Raw genomic sequence first — 21,771 nt, forward strand, 5'->3', positions numbered from 1 at the left:
ATGACTCACCACACATGAAATCGGGGGAACCCAATTTGCTTTTTTTCCTTGTGGCAATATGGGTGGATTACTCACTGTGGTAATCTATGAGAAATGAACAGCTGTTCATAAGTGCTTTTGCTAAGATGTTTGCATGGCTTCTGAGAATTGCATTTCTTTAATGTGTGACATGAAAAGCAGCCATCTGAAGCTGAATATACTAAATAACGTTAGAACAGAATTGAAGGATCGTACCCTTTTAGTCCAATATCCTGTTTGTAACAGTAACTTCAAAGGAATTGTATATCACAGCTAGCAGCATTCTAAAGCTTGGAACATGAACATGTCCTGCAGTCTTGAATGATGAAATACTAGCATAGTCAAAAATAGTAGATCAGCCTTCTAATTATAAACACTTTTCCTGGGAAGTAACTTCTATTGATTTCAAATAAAACTACCTTATCATGGAACCTGGCAATCAGCAGAACAAGACACTAAAATATCTAACTGTGTTTAAACATTTTAGTTTTTAATGGTGTAGTGGCAAGGAATTATCTATTGCTATGGGACGGAGTGAAATATATCACATTTCTGTACTCCCAAGTCTAAGTTAGAACAGTGAACCCAGACTTGTGGTTTCTCTCACATGGCCAAGACATTCCATAAATTTGGATTTGGATTACTGCTAAACCCAAGCCATGGCTTAATTCTGGGTGGTGTGGCAGCAGCACAATCACATGAGGCACAAATCATCCATGATATTCAGGCAATGTGCTTGCATGCTCGCACATGCATGCTTAGCCATGGGTTGGGTTAGATATGTTACATGCAAACTGGGCCAGAATTGTGAAGCTTGCAACTAATTGCATGCTTTACTTATCATCATCAGTGTCAATGTTGGGGAAATCTTGAGCAGAACGTCTAGCAACTCTTGGAATATGGCATCTCCATTAGCCCAGTTGTGCTCATGATCCCCATTCTCATTGACCTCTAACCCATGTCCAGGTGAGGTTGGGATGTATTTGTATGCAAGATGTATTTCTGTACTGTACACATTTTGGTAGATTTTAGTAAAATATGCACTTTTGGTGCTGATCAACAAGTTATTGAAATAATCAGATTCCATTATAATGGGAAAGCGGTAGGCCAGATCATCTGTCGAGTTTCATCCTGGCCAAGGCATAATAATATTGATAACATCTGTGAATGAAGCCCTAATATGCTGAGACTTTGGAACCAGTTTTGTCACTGTTTCCATTGTCAAGAGGAAGAGATATTTTACCAGCAGAGAACATGCTTCACATGCAGAAATTGTCAAATAGCCACCACCAAATATATCCCCAAATGGATATTTGGTCCAGCCCTACTTTTGTCTGTTCATTTGTCAGATTAACAGTAATTGTTGGTGCTAGGATATAGTGTCTGTGGTTCTACTAAACCACTAATTTTGTAGCAGAAGGAAGGTTTCTTTATGGAAAATTGTGTGAAAAGTAGATGGTTATCTGTAAGTAGACAAGTGTAGTGGTACATGCTGAACTACAAAGGACACAATTCTTGAACATAAGTCACTTACATGTCAAGTTAAACACTGGGACAGAGGTCAATACTGAACAGTGATAATAAAAATCAGGCCTAAATGCTGAATTAAAAACATCAACTATTCGTTAGTTTTCAGGAATCCACAGAGGGTAAATGTCCTGAATTACAAAACATACAATCAATAATGTCTGTTCCATTTATACTTAGAAAACCAGCAAATGAGAAGATTGCAAAGATAGTGGTGACATTTCTTAAAATAGGCATAGACTTGTTGTCAGTATATTATTGCCTTGGGCAAATCCTGAAGTGGGTATTCTTCCTCCATCTCTGCACAAGTATCAATTATTGAAGCATTCTGCTTAGGTTAGCCTTTAGCTTGTGCAGGTTATATGATTAAGAGGATACTTTGTTCTTCGCTATGTTAGATGGGAGACACAGGAATTAGTCAAACAACAGGTTTCATGGAGTCCTGCCACACTAATTGAACTGCTCAGTGAAATTAGTGTTCAGAACTAAAGATCTCTGAACCGATGTATCAGCCTTTCAAGAGATCTGGAACACCTTTACTACTGCTGTTGGCATCTCTGCTTGTAAACAATTCTAAATATATTTGGATTCATTGTGGAAAAGATCCCAGTATCAATGCATTATAACATATACCTCTTTTGTAAGATATATATGAATACCTATTTAAACTATATAAAAAAATATTGTGACCATTTCTCAAGGATAGCAATACCTTCCAGACAGTTTAGTCTTCCTTATTGATATCAAATATTATTTGATTATATTTTACCATGTTTTAGTTTAAGGCATTGTAAGCCATCTTGAGTATATTTATTTTATTTTATTAATAAATTTCCATGTTACCCTTCATCTGAAGAGCACAATATAAAAACACAATAATACATAACACAATAATAAACAAAAAATAGTAACTCCCTCACAGTTTAAAAGGCCATAGATTGTTTCATTAGCCAAAGGTCTGAGAGAAGAATGTTTTTGTCCAGCTGATGCAGTTCAGCTGGGAGTGATGTGGCAGATGTTCCTTGGAGCTATTGAGTCAGAGCTTCAGTCCAGCGAGGAGCCACGTACCCTCAAGTGCTCCACTGCAAAGGTGGATTTAGGGGAGCATAACTGGTCCGGTCGCACTGGGTACTGAGCTCTGGGGGTGCTGCAGGGGACACCACAACTGTGATTTAGAACGGAGCATGAGAAGCAGTGGGGAGGCAAATTTTGGCATTGCACAGGGCACCACTGAAATTTGAGACCCCAAGGACCACTGGGAAGCAGTCAACTGGCTCTTCCTCCGATGCTCCTGGAGGACCTTTCTCTCAGAGGGGTGCTGTGTATACATTTTGTCTCCACATTCAAGATACACATTTTAATATAATTAGAAACAATAAATTCCTTCCTTCAAGGGGTTTGCATCAGAGGTTGCATCTGAAATTTGGCAAAGCAGAGTGTACTGAATGTGTTAATATTGCATGCAGTGAAAAACTTGTTGCATTTCTTTGTAAGGTGAGGACCTACTTTATGCTCAACACAATCTGTTTGTACCAAAACTCCATCAGAAAGGGTATACAATTATTTTCATACAGAAGATCCTCATTTGCCGAATGATTATGCACTAGGAAAAATACAGCATGGTGTATGACTGTATAGAATTCTGTATAGAAAATGTGTAATATTAGAAAGGAAGTCTATTTTATTAGATGAATAATACAATTCCTTCCCTTTTTGTTGAAAATAATGAGAAAAATGACTTGCATTTGTCCTGCCAAAGTAATATTCAAAACATATATTATTATGCTGATATACTGTCAAGTGTAGCAGGCATAGCTGTTAGACTGAAATCAAATGGTCAGTTGAACTTGATTTAGGTTATCATAAATATCCTTTGTAGATATTGTCAGTGAATATTTAACTAGTTTTGAAATCATAAGGCTCATATCTCAATGAATGTAAATTGCAGAGTAGTGATGCCTTTTCTTCAGTTAGAAGCTTTGACATTCACTAAGACTAAGGAGCTAGTGTTGTCTGTGACTTTGAGCTTCAGCTTGTCTTTTACAAAGACAGTTTTGTTTTTATTATCTCTAAAGTGTCAAAATAGTAAGAGGATTAGGTTTTGGCTTTTTTCTCCCTCCAGTATGCTTTCTATGATTTTATGGGGATTAGATGCTCATTTTGCCATGCAAAAGAATTTATTTAGATTGTTACATCCAGTGAGACCCTTTTAAAAAAGATATTCTATGGCTGGGATAATGCCCACAACCTTTGCGTTAGGGCTGGGGGATTTTTTACCCACCCATGGGCAACCTTCTAGGAGCTGGATGCCAGTGATATGTGGAGCCAGGGGGCAAAAAGTGGGTAGTGCAATAGATGTGACTTAACTTCATACGTCAGGCTATATTCCAGCCACACAAAAAATCACAGGGTTCTGCACACGCCCAAACAGCACCCAGGCAAGCAAGAGGCTTTGTAGCTCAAGGGCATCTTTCAGTCAGACAAAAGTACTTGAGGTAGGCACAAAACAGGGGCAATGTGGGGTGTGTTCTGGGGAGAGTCTTGAGGCTGGGTAGAGAGGCCTGGAGCATTTGGCTCCCATCACTGATTGAAGACATATCGGACAGGGTTCAGTATCCCTTGCCCTAATGATCCCATTGGTCTTTAAGGCGATTAAAACCCAAATGTCTAAATATATAAAAATAGCCTTTAGAGACAGTACTTCCTTGGACACACTCACAAGAGTGAATGCACAATTCTGAAATGATATTCCAAGTCAAGGATGCCTATGTAATTGTTACACTTGTATGGATCATATATTCTGTGTAGAAGCAAAACTTTGTCCATTTGGTACTCCCTGTCCCTTTTGACAAATATTAGTATGGCTGACAGATTGGTAAATGCCACGCTTTATTGGCTTCTCCTGTTAAAATTCAATTTTCTTACACTCCCTTGAACAATGCAATGGCTGTCCATGCAGAAATCCCTGAATACCAGGTGTAACATCTTGTTAGTGCCAACATCATTCTTAGATAACAGTGTTGCCACAGCTCCATCTACTTAGGCTTCTAAAGTTGTCATATTGTACCTATAGCCCTTATCACACATCACTTCTGTTTTCAGGTAATTTGCTAAACAGAAAAAAGAAAACCTATTTCTTTATGTCAAGGTACCATGCATCTTTCTCAGAAAGCAACCTGTATTGCATACTATTGCTTCCTGATGGTCTTCAAAATGATTGTCAGTTGTATCCAGTTTGCTGACTGAAGACTCTTTGATTCAGTGGACGCTCCCATCAATATAATGGGCAAGGATGCAATTTTCACTCCCCTTTCCCCACTGTTTTAAAAGTGTATCCCAAACTAGGGGTGATGGAGCTGAAGAGAGGGTGTAAATATGGGGGGGAAATGTTTAGTTTTCCTATTCCACTAACAAATGCCCCTGCAGATACCAAGAGCGTTCTGTTATCAAAGGGGCATGATTGAATACAGCCTCCTAGGTTCAAATGTCAGAGTCTTGAAGTACTCTTGTGTCCAACAGATCCATAAATATCAAAAAGAAATTGACTGTCAAATAATGCAACTATTCTTCTGAAGATTTTTTTTTTGTTCTAACGTTGAGAGTGAGGAAACTTGGGCGTGATTGAGGTCTCTCTATCTGACCCTCACGCCCCCTTCGCCACCCATCATCTGCTTCATATTCCTCAAGTGCTTTTGCTTAGCTGACATGAAGTGTGATGTATCTTCATTGCCTGGCGAGGAGGATGGAAAGTGTGTGTGTAGAAAATCCTGGCTTTAGTGTGGCTTGAATGTAGCCTGCTATTCAAAGAGTGTTATCACATCCATTGCTCTGCCCAATTTTGCCTTTGCTCCACCCACTTTCACCTCTAGCTCTGCCCACCACTGTTGTGGTGGATTCTCCCAGTTGATTCTCCTGAGGGAATGTGGCTCTTAGGCTGGCAAAGGTGTTCCATCCCTGCCTTACACAGTAACCCATGAAGAGTCATGAGTGTGCTACAGCCAACATGAAATTGTGGGATCCCATGCATAATAAATTATGTTGCCATACTTCTGAGTAGCTGCAGAAATTTTGCCTGCTAAATGCAGGATAGTATCAGAGTTCATTTCATCATTCACACTTCAGGCAACCTAACGTAATGTGACTTGATAGCTCCAAATCATGTGACTGGCTGATTTATTTATTTTTGGCATTTTTATTATATATAGTTTTTCCTTTTGGGTCATTTCATGTACCATCCTGCTCCAATTTTGTTACATGATAGTTTAAAAATGATGTTGTGATTGGAAAGTACATGCTGTGTCTCATAAATCACAGAAGCATGGGCGGAAATAGAGAGTTGTTCCCATTCTCATTCTAGTACTTTGTTCATTCAACATACACATCTGTAAAGACTGCTGGCTTAAGGAAAAAGTGAGGGATAAGCACGGCAGCACAATTACTACTAAATGGCTTTTGTAAAACGTTTGTTCCCCTTATCAGCAGATCGCAGAAGTGCAAACTAAAATCTAGGCTTTTAAAATAAGGAATATTGAAGTTCCTTGATAAAATCAGTACTGATGGAGAAATATCCCTCGAAAAACAGCCTTTCTACCCTTTAATATGCAACTGTAGGGGAGCTTTTATATTTTCTAGGTTACATCTTAGTGCATGTGAGCCACATTGACCCAACAGAGATGGTGATTTCCAGAATCCTTTGCAATGCACAGGAGATGCTTTGTAGCAGAGGAATTATTGTTAAAGTTAAAAGTGCTTCATGGGGAAGGAAGTTTGAAAACCAGTGGGCCAGCCAGGGAGGAACTTCTGTATTTCATTTTGGCATTGCTGTGATGGTTCTCCTCTACCTTTTCCCTCCACACCCATTTCCTTGTATGTTATGCCTTTTTAGTTTTTAAACCAAAGGGCACGGTTTATCTCTCATTTTTAAAAATTGATGTGAGTTGATTTGGGAAACAATATTTGAGAAGTAGGATAGAAATAAAATTAATTCTAGGTGCTAGAATTATTTTGGTTTTGCAGACATTTAAAACTTCAATACATGTAAGAAAAAAGACTATTTCAGAGGGGCTGTTCTGTACCCTGCTCCTAAATAATGCATCGTGACAGAGTAGATTTGTCTTGCTATGCTGTATAATCCTAAACCTGTAAGATCTCCACCATCCCCAGCAGGGAAAACGTTACATCGCAGGAGGCATAACACTTACTGTTTTTATATTGATTTATTACAGCCTTGTATTTTAAACGTTGATGTAAGCCTCTCTGAGCAATGCAAATGCACTGGAAGGACCATATTTAAATCTCTCGGGTTGGCTGATAATAGATATAGAATTCCCCCCCTTAAAGAATCTCCTCTGCTTGTTTTCTATATGCATAGAAATTCCACAGAATTTTATGTATGGGCCATGCTGTTGAATCATTTACTGAAATGCTGTTAAGTCCTTAGTCATCAGTTTGATGATGCCAAGGAACTCAAGCATATTTTTGCTGATAATTCAAGTATGAAATTCTGCATTTATACATTCTTGTAAATATGTATTTTTCATCGAGCTCTTTTTTAAAAAAATTACGCTGTCTCAGTAGTATAAATATATAAATATATAAATGCTGTCACTTTCCAGGTATTTAGAAGCATTCATGGGTTATGTGTACTGTTGGCATTCCTTGTTAAAAGTGTCTTGTTTACTATACTAGTAATTTTGTCACTCTGGGACATCATTTATTTTGGACTTGTGCTCTGTCAACATTTCTAATTGCCTAATTATCTGCTCTATTGCTGAAATAATGCTTTAGAAATGAATGCTCCCCCTCCCCCCAATTTTCACTACTTACATGTGAACTTAATTTGCTCCTTACCTTATATTTACAACGTTGAGATTTTTTAGTTCATTGAGATAAAGTTCATCAGATATATCAAAGATCGAGGAAATGATTTAATCAAGTCCAGCAGCAGCCCTCACAGAAATCTTTTCCCTCTGGGCATACCCTTTGGTAGCTCCATCTTTATCCATTATTAACAGTTTGAAATATCATTCCATTTTCTGCCTGCACTATTTTGCTGAGTTAGCTTCTGTTAATTATGACTTTAATCTGTGATTCAGAGCACGGCAGGGGGCAAAATTAACCAATTTCCACAGCAATTTTTTACTGTGCTGCTTCGTTCTCTTTTTTCCCCCCAAGTGACAGTGTGGAACAGAGCTGGTGTGAATACGTTGCCTACAAAGAGATCTGGGCATTACCACTTTGTTGCCTTTGTCTTTTCACTAACCATATTGCAGACTTGCACAACATTGCTGAGATTATTTCCTAACAGAATTTTACGGTATTCACTACTAGAAAATATCTTATCTTAGATAGTATGCTCATGGATAGGAATTTGAAAGTTCTCAGAAGGATGGATCTGTGGTTTACTGTTATGTGAAATGTCTATTGCTTATGTTACTGTATTCTTTTGAAAATCTATAATATATATATATATATATATATATATATGCAGGCAAGGTAAATATAAGGAAGGACTTCCCATTTAAAAACAAACCACCAAGAATGCTGATTTGCGGCACTTTGTAGCCAGCTTCCCATGCTTCAGTTAAAGCCCAGGGAAAGACATGAGTTAATTCTATCCATGGGGCATTTTCATATCAGGAAAAGTCAGCAGCAGAGCGCTAGAGAAATGTTTAATGGAAAGAAAAACACATTCATCATTCTCCATATATTGCAGTGATAAGTGCAGCCTCCCACTTCCCAAAATTCTAAAGAAATTTTAAAGTGCCCTATGAATGAGCAGAAAGATGGAAGCCTCTTTTTTTGGGTGAAAGAAAATTTTTAAGAAATTAGAAGACAAATTTTGGCGCAACACTGATTTTCTATTTTGTATTCTTACTCACATCCTTATTGCCAGGAAAACTCAGAATAACCTAATATCATTAAAATTGTGGTGCCGATTAATATTACAGTCCTTGATCTCCTTTTGCTAGACACAGAAGTTCCTCATGAGTATATGCATGTACACAGTTTGAAAAGATACACAGAATTTCTGATCTGCCTCCTGAAATGGTGTCATTTTTTTTTCTGTTAGTATGTTCTAAACACTTTAAATGCCAATTTTATATTTAGCTAGAAGCTTCAACCTTTTATTTGGAAAAGAACTATTGAACCTGTGTTAATCCGTATGGATGTTTAAAAGCTATAACTTACTTGGCTGTTGTAAGTGGTTACGAGCTTCTAGATGTGATTTTATTTATACCCTTATGGCCTTTTTCACTTTATATTACAGCGTTCCTACATTCCAGAGCCTTCCTGAAGAGATACTCAGTAAGCTTGCTGATGTCCTGGAAGAGGTATTTAACTTTTAATGTTTTGTGTTAGTAAGAAGAGTATGGTAGGAAGTCTTTTGTTTACAAAAGTAGTTCACCTATGCCAGCCACTTCTGAGGTACTTCTGCTGAAGTAAAGTATCTTCTCTTGGATAATGGTGTTTATGGTACAACTGATGTCCTTTGGGGAAAAAAATAAGGTGAAAAGATCAAGTGGCATATAGTCTACTTCAGCAGAAATTCTGTTTCTAGGGAATTACAAAATTGACATTTTCCTGAAGACTTGTCCACACAGCGCTTGTAGACTAAACACTGTGAGTGAACAATGAGATCACACCTTCAAAGTTGGAAAAAACAACAACTTTAAAAGTGTATTTAGCATGCTCATACTCGTTGTATTGGATGTGAATTAGCATGGCACCAGATATAACCTCAGTTCTCAATTTGGGTTTGGCATTCATTTAATAGTGGTGCTTAGTGCTGTTATGGGGGTTGTGGTTGGAATTGTGAATTCAGGAATGATCCCCAGCTCTTTACAACCTGAAGCCTAACAGCCACCCCACCACAATCAGCTCAGAATCTCCTAAACGTAGCCTCCAGTGGGAATGGCTTTAGATGGTAGGGGATGCCTTAGTCATATAGCAGCCATAGTTGCCAAGAAAGCCAGAAGCATCCATTTCTGCTAGGGAGCTTAGAGACCTCAGGAAGAGGTCTCTGCCATTGTCAGCCTTCACTGTTAGGTTCCCTTTCCTCACCTTGCAAGGGAAGTTTAAGAAAATTTGGAGAGCAGAAATTGTGGAGGATTGGTAACAACTCACTTGGGCTCAGTCTTTCCAAGCTCTCTCAGAGAAAAAAAAAGTGTAAAATATCTAGTCAATTAAGATTTCAGCTCAAGGGAAATCACATGTCCAGTTGTTAACCACAGCTTTTTGTACAGTTGAGTTCAGCATGTACAGCTGACATAGTGCTCCTGGATGTCAGACTGGCTGAAAACCGTAAGTGATAAAAGACCTGAAGGAATGTTTAAACAGGGTCTCAGATACCTCTCTACCAGACTTCCTTGTCTTTTCTGACTGGTCTGGCACTACAGAAGTTTTGACCAACTTATGCTACTTGGTCTAACAAATGTTTCCATTGAAATTAAGCTCACTAGGTTTAAAATACATTGCCTTTCGGCAGTTGCACTGCTAGCATGAATCTTTTTAAAATGAATACATGTTTCACTGCCTATAGGAGAGTCGGTGCCTTCTTTTTCTCCATCACTCTTGTAGCCTTATGCCTTCCATCTTCTCTGCAGTTCTGCCCCATCTCACTTTTCAATGGAATTCTGATGAGCTAGGCTTCATATAATTCCATGCAATTAAGGTATACTAATGCTAGAATTTTGATGAACCATTTTTAATGACCCTCAAGTCCTGGGGGATGTGGGAAGTCTTGTATCCGCTCATTCAAAATGTATTAAATACATATTAATTTCACATCAAGCAACTTGTGAATGTTATTTGTAATTTGCTTCCTAATTACTACTTTTGCACCTGCAAAATTGCATACTAGCAAGTCCTGTAGGCACAATTAATGTCCATTAATATGTCATCTTATGTGCGTTAATTATATGACATCTATACATGCAAAGTGTGTGTCGTTCTCCTTGCGATTATGTATTTTCACATGTTCTTGGTTTATACAAGAAAATAAGCTGTGTTTCTTGAGCAACAACTCACTATTTAAATGTTCACAAGGATAGTTTTGACATTTTAAAAGCAGTTACCATCTGACCTTCATTAATATTTATATACTGTCTTTTTCTGCTTTTATCTAGGTGCTAGATTCTAGCACATGGACAATGAAATTGATGTGCAAGGAAAAATAGTAATTTGGGGAAAGTGGGAAATTGTATAACATGTAAACTGTTCCTTTGAAACATAAGGTATATGGGGAAAGTGGTGAGCCTGCAGAACAAACACTATAATTAAATATTGCCAGGCCCACACCACATGTTAAGAAAAATTGATGCTGGAAGCCATAGCCCCCTTTTCAAGTACCTGTTTTCCTCTTTCTAGTGCCTGATGTTATTACAATGAGCATTACTTTTGCCTACTCTACATACTTGGCTGCTGTTAGTGCAGATCTTAATGATATCAGGCTGAACTAAATATTATTCAGTGAAGGAGCCCTTTGTTCTTTGTGTTGTATAGTTCCACCCTAATTTTGCATCCTAATTTTAAATACATCAGCCATCAATAATGATAAGAAGCCTGACATGAGATGCATACAAGTATCAGACTCCTCCCCTCTAGAAATGAAAACCATTCTAAAAAATCTCAATGTTGGGTTATTCCGCACCATTTCCCCCTAATTTCTGTCTTGCTCCTTGCTCTCAGTTTCCCCATTCCAGCTTGCATTAGAATATAAACAACTACGTGCGCTCACGTATTATATGCTTGTAAACACTGCTTTCAATTTTTTTTTAATATAGATTAAGCAGTATCAAAATGATCTAAGTAAATAAATAAATAATATATCTATAATGGATATATCATTTTAGCAATTTCCTTTTTCTGCATACATTGCATTAGGCCATAAAAGAAACTTCAAAAATGTTCAAATCAGTTTCCACTTCCTTTGAGAATGGCATGGCCCTAGAAAAATCTCTCTCTTTACATAACTGAAGAGTTGGTCAAGTAGGTAACTTGTTGACATAGGAGCTAATGGCTGGAAGCAGAGTAGAAAAGTGCATGCAAGCCTTCTCAATAGCTTTTCCTTTTGCAAATACATCCAGTTGCACTTACCTCCATCCCATTCCCATCCCTCTGATTGCATTTAGGATGCTAAGGGCTGGTTTTGGAGCTTCAGCCTCCATCAGACAGCAAAGCAGAGGAGTTTTAATTAGAATTTTTTTTTAAGGACCCCAAGCTGAATCAGGTGATCTGCAGAGCACATAAGCAGGGTCTGAACCAAATTCTGTGGTTCTGCACACTGCTAATATATGTTGTTGTTGTTGTTGTTGTTGTTGTTGTTCAGTCGTTTAGTCATGTCTGACTCTTCGTGACCCCATGGACCAGAGCACGCCAGGCACTTCTCTCTTCCACTGCCTCGCACAGTTTGGTCAAACGCATAATATATAGGATTGCACTATTACCAATACGTGTGCTTAGGAGCACAGCTTTTTTTTCCCAACCTTATCTAATATGGTTTATCTCGGAAGGTTTTCTGGATTTCTGTTTTGTTTTTATTTATGGGTAGCATTCCATATGCATGATAGAAATCTCTCTGCCTGTGATGTTCCATCAAAATCAAAGGTACTTAAATTATCTTTCAAAGTAACTGCATTTTATCTAGGTTGGTAGTCTTACAAGCACTGAATGAGAATAGCTGACAGGCACTGTTTGAGGCAAGGAATAATCTCTCCTTTCTTCATAGCACAATTTAATATCCTCTTTCTCCTTATGAAACTGTGAATAATCTAGGATGGCTGCAGTGCAGCTCTCTTACAAACTGTTAGCTAATACACAGAAGCAAAAAAAGCTACTTGAAATTGCCTATTAGGCGATTCTTATGTGCAAATGCTGTTGTGAGGATGGTGGTAAAAAGGCTGTTATGTAATGAGATCACATCTTTAAACTTGGAAATTGTACGATGATTTTATTTAGCATATTGTAATGGATATGAATTATCAAAGCACCAAGTCATCAGGGCCGTGTTACCCATAGGCGCTAGGGGTGCAGGGCGCCGGGCTCTCAGGGGCGCCAGGCCAAGAGTCCGGAGCCAAGATTTGGGGTCCGGGAATTGGGAAGAGCCGACAGCCGCTGCTGAGCGGTGCAGAGCCCGTCGGAGCACCGCATCTCTTCTGCTACGGGCGAGTGATTCACTAAGTCAGCCGGCCGGCTCCGCCCTCCTGCACACGCTGCTAACACAAGGCGCCTGGCTTTGCTTAGTTGCCACCGCCTCAGGCGGTGTTGCACTGGGCTCTGATTGCTCCTCCCCCGGCATCCAGCCCCAGCCTTGCTCTGCTGCCACTGCCTTGGGCTCCTCTGTTGTTGCTGAGACAGCCAGCCAGGCCAGCTCTGCCGTGCGCGCCTCGCTGGCCTGCCCTAAAAAAAGTCAACAACTTTGGGGTACCCCCCCCAAAAAAAGGTCGACCACTCTGGGCAATGGTGGGGGGGGCGCCAGGCGGATCTTTGCACTCTGGCGCCACATGTGCTTAAGATGGCCCTGCAAGTCATCATCCTATGGCATGCCTAATAGCAGTGAATTATTTTAAATATATATAGTATAAGAATAATACTGATCATTGAACTAAAATAGCTTAAGGCCACAATTCTGTGTAAACATTTCTGGAAGTCTGTTCCAATGCATGGTACAACTTTAGACTAAAGGTGAGAGCTGACATGATTGAAAGCTCTTTTACACAAAAATAATCCCCCCCCCCGTCTCTCTGTGTGTGTGGAGAATGTGCACACTAGCCCCAAGATCTAGCTTGTATTTGTAGCTGTGGGAAGCAGTGTGATTTGTTACTCTGGGCCTTTCCAATTTGACTTGTTTTTCTTTAACAACTCTGGTTTCAGCACCATTCACTATAATAGGGAATCTAAAAATGGCTGCAGCTCCCCCTTTCCCCACCCCACATAATTTGAACTGTAGTATACCCCTTCATAAAGGGCAAGTTTCAGAATATCTGCAGTGGTTCTCCCTTAAGAATAGATCTCACCTTGGAGCTGGGGGTGAAATAGGAATCATAGCAGGTGGGTAGTGGGGGAGGGGGAAGGAACATGGATCCCCAAGAAAGACTGATGTGGGAAAATGTCATCCCCAGTAAAGTCCCTGTTGCCCAAAGGGTTGTTGCTGAGAAGTGGACTTCTGTCCCCTACCCCACCCCCCAATTTGGAGGGCTATAGCCTATTTTCCCTGGAGACGAAATCTCTCTCTTGACTTGTATAGGTGGAAAAAGCCTCTGGATCACCAGAGAAGACAGTAGTGGAAGAAACTGTACCCTTTCCAGCAAGGGCCCTCGTATCTCAAGGTCTTTGGTGGTGGTGGCTCCCCTACCCTGGATTTTTGGTATACAGCTTCTTCTCACTGGGAGAGAGAAACCTCTCCATTAACTTGAGAAGAGATTGAGGGGGAAAGAGCAGGGGAAGACCATGGATCCTGAGGAAAGATTGGGGCTGGATCTAGACACATCAAAGAAGTGTTTCAGTTTAAAGCGTTTTAATTTAACCAGGGAAAGCAGGTAGAGAAAAAACGGGACTACATGTCGCCATCTGGTGGTACCATGTTATATCGCCCATACAACGCATATACGGTAAATCGTTTTTTTCCTTTACCAGTCTAGTTGAGTCCTGGGAGAAATGTCATCTTCCCAGCAAGTTGTCACCCCAAGGGTGATTGCTAAGAGGTAGGACCTCTGCCCCAACCACAGATTTTGGGGGATACAGCCTCTATCTTCCTCTTGGGAGATAGAGATCTTTCCATTAACTTGCATAGGAAAAAGGTGATAGTAATAACATAAAAAAAAACCCCCAGCAGAGATCCAGGTAAAAAACCTGACTTTTAAATATTTACAATGTTTACTGGATTTGAGCAACAGTGTTGGCATTTAGCAAAAGATACATGCATAGATCTGGTGCATATGTGTTGTACAGACAACGACCGTTTTGTGTGTGTTCAAGGCACGCATGACCGTACATGCATGCGCCATGGTTGGACACTGAATAGGGCATAACATGGTGAGTGGACTTACACATGGCCTGCCATCGCACACAATGACCCGGAAAGCAACCCCACGCAAATTGGGGGTTGCCTGTATCTGTATGCATTGGTTTAAACTGTCTTGATATTTTATGCAGGTGGTTGGTTTATAGATATTTTTTTATAAATAAAGTAAGAAATTGCAGCCCATGACTGCAGTCATGCACACACATACCTCTGTGTGAGTCTTAAGTATGGATATGTGAGCCCTGAATCATTTGATGGGAGAAAAATAGTTTCCCCTATGCTATCAACTAAATTCTAGCATTTCAGTTTAACTGGCTTTTAGAGCAAGCTGTTAAAGCGACCTTTTTTTTTGTTCATTTCATCAGACTCAAGTATTTGTCACTAAAAAGTATTTTTGAAGTGGGGAGGACTCATTTGTTCAATGCTCCCATAACAGGTTTGTATTCAACTCTCTGTGAATAATGAGAGTGGAGAGGCTGACAGAATTGAATAGCATACCTCATAAAAAGAAACTGATCTGTAAACTCAAGATAAATTCAAGTGTAATAGTGTGGCACAGAACACTCTGGGAGCATAAAGGAGTCTAGAATAAAAGGTATGGGGAAGTCAGTCCCAAACTTCAGGAAGAAGAGAGGAAGATTATTAAAATCTAAAGTCTAGCTAACACAAAAACAAAACTAGTTCTGAACATTAGATTGCACAGTCTGTGCCAGCAAAGCACATTGATTTCTAAACAGTAGCTTACTACAGTTCAGCCTAGACAACCAAGAATCTCAGTGCACTTTAATCAAATAATATGTTCAAGGGAAGAAAAGAGGTCCATAGAGCAATAGTTCCATGAAACATAAACAAGTGAGCCAATCCACCTGCCATTCTGTAAGATGCTTTTGTTAGGGCTAGGGTTTCATGGGGATTTTATTCTATTTCCTGTTGTTATCAACGTGACCATAGGACAAATGACAAGTAGATAAATGCCCTTCCTCGGAGGTCAAGAGGCAATATGAACTGGAGGTGGGCAGAGGCTGTTGTGCTCATGTGCTGCCTGTTACTTTCCCACAGGCATCTGCTTGCCCACTGTTAGAACTGGATCCTGGACTAGATGAGCCATTGTCCTGATGCCACATGCTGTTCTTACATTATTAAATAGTATAGTTATATAGAAATCTGCCCATTAACTTTTCACAGCTGGAAGGTCATTTTCTCACAGCAGAGAGCATTTGTACTAAGAAATGCAAACTTCTTTCTCCTCCCAAGATTGTTACATTCTGCAAGAACAGAGCTGGCCCACCCATAAGGCTTTGTGAGTCAGCTGCCTCAGGTGGCAGGCTGGGGGCAGCTGGGAGGGTATGGCAGATCCGGGTCCATGAGGAGTGTGCATCTCTCCGCCATCCATACTTGTCAGCCACTTTCCTCACCCTCTTCTGCCCCCTCACTGCTGCCTGCTCCTCTGTAGCCTCCTGTTTCCTCCCCTGCCACATTCAGTCACTTCACTGCAGTATCTCCACTGGTAAGAAATATGTGGCAATGCTTATAAATCTGAAGCAGTCCTATGCCTGGTTTTACTTAGAGTTTAGTGTGGTTTACTTCCACGCAAACTGTGCATAGGATTGCACTATTGATTGGTGTAACTAGGGGCACAAGTTCTCTGATTCTTGTACACTATGTGAAGCACAATACTAATTAGGTTTACTCTGAAGTAGAGCCCACTGATTTTAATGGTACTTACTATTAGGTAGGTGTACACAGGATTACAGTAATAGTGCTTTTTTCTTTTTAAAAAAATTAGGGGTACTCTCGTTTTCCTACTCATATTGAATTACTGTCCCTCAATGAAGGCAAACTTAGATTCACAAAATGTTTAGGTGTATGCGTAACCCTGCGTACCCCCAGAAAAAAGCACTGGTCATAGCAGATCCCCGCCACCCACAACAAGAAACATGGTCTTTGATTATGTAATAAAGTAAAGGTTCCAACTTATGTGCTTGGGATAATGTCTTTATAACCAGAATAACAATACTATCCATACCAATGTGGTAATGGATTCATAGAAACATAGGGTTGAAAGGGACCCCAAGGATGATCTAACTGTAACACAACCCTCTGCAGGAATCTTAACTAGATCATACATAGTGTCATATTTTTCTCTTGTTGGGTCTCCAGTTTGGCACTGACCCTGTTGTATAGTGGTCCATGCTCATTTCACAAATGTATGAATCTAAGCCAATGTGTGAAGCTAAAGAAGTAAAGGATTTACATAATTACATAATTTCCTTCTTGGTATTTGTCAACCCCTAGGGGTTGTGTTGGTGTTTTGTTATGTAGTTGTGATAGAAACGAAAGGATTGACCCAGCGATGACACACCATCTTTGTTTTAAGCAAATAACAAAGTGTGTTGAAATCCAGAAAACATTGAATTGCAAGCATATAAAGCAGATTAAAATGTACCTTGTGATCATCTGCTAGTGGTTTTATAAATTAGGGTGTTAGCTCTGGAAAATTGTTCAGAAGGGATTTAAAACTGCTTTAACTTTTCTGAAATTCAATTAGGCCATGTATGCACAGCCATCTCATAAATATTATATTGATGAACACTGAAATGCTGTAACTCAGAACATGGTGCTCTCCTCAGCATTCATTCACCTTTTCTATAATTAGTGATGGATTTTACTCACTGCAGGAGAGCAGTAGAGAGGGATAGAATGGGAGGTGCATCAATCATGCACTTCCTCTAGTGGTCTGCATATAAAAAATAATACTAATTAGCTGTGTCATTTACCTTCCGTAGAATGTGTGTGTGGGGGGGTGAAAATTCTTCCCAAAAAGTGTTTTCAGATTGAGCAGTTTAGTTACTTTCCTCTCATTTCCTCTCGTTAAAATTAAAAGCTAGGCAAAAAAAATTCTAAGTTTGTCTCTCCTACCTCAATGCTAGTTTCATCCTGTCCTTGGTTTTATGAGATGGATTTTTAATATTTTTGTTTTTATTTTCTGACATCATCATCATTTTATTTGTATGCCACCTTTCCACAGTTAAAACAATGCTCAAGGCGGCTTACAATACGAAAAGATTTACATAATTACAAACATAGCAAAGTAGTCATAAACATAAATAAAACACATCAAAACTACATAACCAAACTGAACAATTTCCACGTAAGTACAAAGAAAAGAAACAAAAAATAATAATATAAAAAGGTAAAGGTAAAGGACCCCTGACAATTAAGTCCAGTCGCAGACGACTCTGGGGTTGCGGCGCTCATCTCGCTTTAAAGGCCAAGGGAGCCGGTGTTTGTCCGCAGATGGCTTTTTCCAGGTCATGTGGCCAGCATGACTAAGCCGCTTCTGGCGAAACCAGAGCAGCGCATGGAAATGTCGTTTACCTTCCTGCTGGAGTGTCGTTTACCTATTTATCTACTTGCACTTTGACATGCTTTCGAACTGCTAGGTGGGCAGGCGCTGGGACCGAGCTACGGGAACTCACCCCATTGCGGGGATTCTATCTGCTGACCTTCTGATCGGCAAGCCCAAGAGGCTCAGTGGTTTAGACCACAGCACCACCTGTGTTATAATTAATATAAATAACAGCAAAAACTCTTGACAAAATTTCCCCCAAAATACCCCAGTCCTTGCTGGGCAGGAGCAGCAGCAGTTCTTATGAAGCCTGTCAGACCCCGCCCTAGGTGGAAAGAGGCAGGAACAGGGGGCCTTCAGGTCAGAATCCATACTTTACCCTTTTGCTGTTATTTCTTTCCCCAACAGTCCTTTGGGAAATATTTTTTAGTTTCTATATTTCAGTACATGGAAGATAGGGTGCTGGTCAAAAGTGCTAATTGTTGTTAAAGGAGAAGTTACATTTCATATATATATATATATATATATATATATATATATATATATATATATTATAAATTGTTATAAGCTTATTCTTACAAAAAAAAATTGAATTTCTTTGGATTTCTAAATAAATAAATCATAATTTCATATATTGACATCATTTGTGATAATTTTTTTAAAACACAGGGTTCTTTTCTGGTTATTTCATCTGGTATAATCCTGAGTGGTTCTGAGTGAACCATTGGAGCAGAGCCTAATAGACAGCCAAGTAATTAAAGGACTGAAGAGCATAAAATGACTGTTTTAATAATGAATTATTCATGTGTAAACTTAAGCCTGATGAGCTACTATTTAAAGAGTGTGGTGTTATAATACTGCCTTAGGGTGTTGCTTCAGAGAAGTTTGAACAAGTGTGTAACTTTTCCTTAAGACATATTTTTAAGTGAAAGACAGGATGAAAACAGTTTTATAAATAGTAAAATAGGAAGCCATGGCCTTTTGACCTTATTCATACATTTGAGTACCAGATGCTAGAAGGGAGAGGTAAAATTAAACCATTTTATTTTTGCCCAAGATACACAAGAATAGCTGTTGTTGCTTGCCATTATCGTCTGTAGTAACACGTAGCACTGGTTAAGGCATATATCATCAACATAATGGAACAACATAATCTTGTCATAATCATAATAATGGACAACATAATCTTGTCGCACATCTCCTTTCCTTCCTTTGCTCCCACAGTCAGCAACACTGACCCCTTAACACAGAGCTTTCCAAACTTTCCGTGTGGGTGACACACTTTTTAGACAAGGATCATTTTGCAGCACAGTGATTCAGTTTTACTAGCAAACTGGAGGTTAAACTAGGTGCGACAGACCTACACACTGCAGCCAACACACTAATGTGCCGCGACACACACTAATATTAAAGCTCTGCCTTAACAGAACCCAGGCTACTGTGGAACCCTTGAGGCAAGAGGAGTGAAAATTCATCCTATTACAGCCAATGTACATTAGTTCATATCAGTGTTTAGGCAACAACCGATTTATGCGCATATCACTGTGACCCGGAAGTGGCCAGAAAGGGGTCGTAACAGGGTGGCGTGGGCTTATGCATGCTCTGCCATCACATGCAATGACCCAGAGTGCAATCGGGGGTTGGCTTTTTGCACTCGATTCACAGGCAATGGAACACAGTGCTGAACATCACTAGAACCACTTACACATATTACAGAATATATGTATGTATACACAAGGGAGAGAGAGACCCACAGAAATATGTACAGTGGTACCTTGTGTTAAGTACTTAATTCGCTCTGGAGGTCTGTTCTTAACCTGAAACTGTTCTTAACCTGAAGCACCACTTTAGGTAATGGGGCCTCCTGCTGCCGCTGCGCCGCCGGAGCACAATTTCTGTTCTCATCCTGAAGCAAAGTTCTTAACCTGAGGTACTATTTCTGGGTTAGCGGAGTCTGTAACCTGAAGCGTCTGTAACCCGAGGTACCACTGTATATATCATCTTTTAAAACATGCTTCTATCCCTCAGATACTATGCTTTCAACATACACTGAAAATTAAACTTCTGAAATGGCACTCATTCCCCACTAATGACTAATATACAGAGGTGGGCATAGCCATTAGTTCTTATGTCACTTTTTCTTTTTGCTTTGCCATATGATTTATTCTCATATTGCCATGTGGGCTCAATTCTGCAAGAACCGCTGAGCAATCTCACTCAGTACTGAAATCAGCATGTTCCAGTGCTGCCCTCTGCTATGATGCAAGCCACACTGCCCCAGTGCTGTGTCTGTCTCTCTTGCCGGATGACAACATTTCATCTTGGATTTATATCTTAGATTAGAAAGCTTTATGTAGTGCTCTGCTACGGCACTTTGCCCTATCACTCTGATTTATTAGTTGACCCTGGCTGCTCTTAGAAACGTGTGCAGTTTTATCTTTTTGTATAAAATATAGCAGCCCTGAAGATCTCGCCTCATATTGGCCGCATCTTTCTGTCCCAGTGAAAATAGATTATTACTCTTTGTGACCTAATTCATATTGTGAAGCAATGCTGAAGATTAAACATAGAGGGTGAAATGTTTTCGAGAACGCTATTCTGCCTTGGTTTTTAAAAATAATCAATAAGAATATCTATCTTTTTCAAAAGTCTCTCTCTCTCTCTCTCTCTCTCTATATATATATCTATATATATAGCTGCATCAAAAGCAAATTTCTTCCTGTTTAACCTTCTGTGGTATAAATACATTGCTAAGCTGAATCTAGTTTTGTGATATTATGGACTTGTGATGCAAAATCAGATTGAATAACAAATTATTTCAATTAAGGAATAATTAATATTGTATCTACATACACACCACAACCTTCTGCCTCAATCCAGATGTCAGTGCTCACCTCGACACCAGCTGCTTTTACGCATTTGTCTTTTGTTGCCCCTGGCAGATATTTCAGACAATTTATTTGTTAAATGATTACATTAAAATGATTTCTGAGACCTCGGGGTATAGGGCGGTATATAAATTCTAATGATGAGGATGATGAATTAAAGGAACCTTTTCAAAATAGCCTACAAAAATATACCGTAGGTTGAAATCAGTAATAAGTCAGCTAAAGCGTGTGAAGAGAATAGGGGTTAACTAGCATTAGACTGCAATCTAGTTAACTAAAATTTTAATGCACTGTACATAGGGCTGCCTTTGATGATCTGGAAACCAGCTGGTACCACATGTGGCCACTGGTGTGACTGTTGAGGCCAGACAACATATTTTATTGATACGTTTAAAGTGCTGGACTTGACCTTTAAAGCCCTAGTTTGGGCCCACCTTGTTTAAAGAACTGCCTTTGCCACACAAACCTGCCCATGCTATAAGCTTGGCATTGGAGGCCGTACTTTACTTATTGGTCTTGAGTTAGACTGGTGGGCTGTAGGGACTGGGTCATCTTAGTAGTGATCCCTGCCTTGTGGAATCCAACCCCACCTAAGAGGTGTGCTTGGACTCTTCATTTGCAGTATTTCAAAAGGCTTTGAAAACCAACCAGTTATGCATGTCTCTTAATGTATGTTTTATTGTCATGCTGCTGTTTTATTGATGCTTTATTGCGATGCCTCTGGAAATGGCTTTCATACTGGTTGGTTTTCATGTACTGCCTTCTGACACATATTAATTTTAAAGTTTTATTATAATTCTGCATTGTGTTGTTATGCATTTATTTTCACTGTCTTGCCTGGACCTATAAGGCAGCATATAGCTTTTAAAATAATATACCTTTATGTAAAAAGGACTTGGCACTAATATTTTATTTCATACTAGGAATGATTGTTCAGTTTTAGATCTCACCACCTGTTGAGTTAT

General features: G+C 39.5%; 1 protein-coding gene across 11 annotated transcripts in view; it reads left to right on the top strand.

The window, feature by feature from the left end:
- PRKG1 (protein kinase cGMP-dependent 1) overlaps positions 1-21,771 on the top strand; it is a 668,505-nt gene that overhangs the window by 505,800 nt on the left and 140,934 nt on the right. For all 11 annotated transcript variants that reach the window (XM_083614092.1, XM_083614085.1, XM_083614091.1 and 8 more), the window contains one exon: positions 8,816-8,879. In XM_083614092.1, the coding sequence (XP_083470218.1) occupies positions 8,816-8,879 (64 nt within the window). The remainder of the gene's footprint in view (positions 1-8,815; positions 8,880-21,771) is intronic.

This window comes from Podarcis filfolensis (assembly GCF_964270895.1).
Source record: "Podarcis filfolensis genome assembly, chromosome: 5".
NCBI classification, from domain to species: domain Eukaryota; kingdom Metazoa; phylum Chordata; class Lepidosauria; order Squamata; family Lacertidae; genus Podarcis; species Podarcis filfolensis.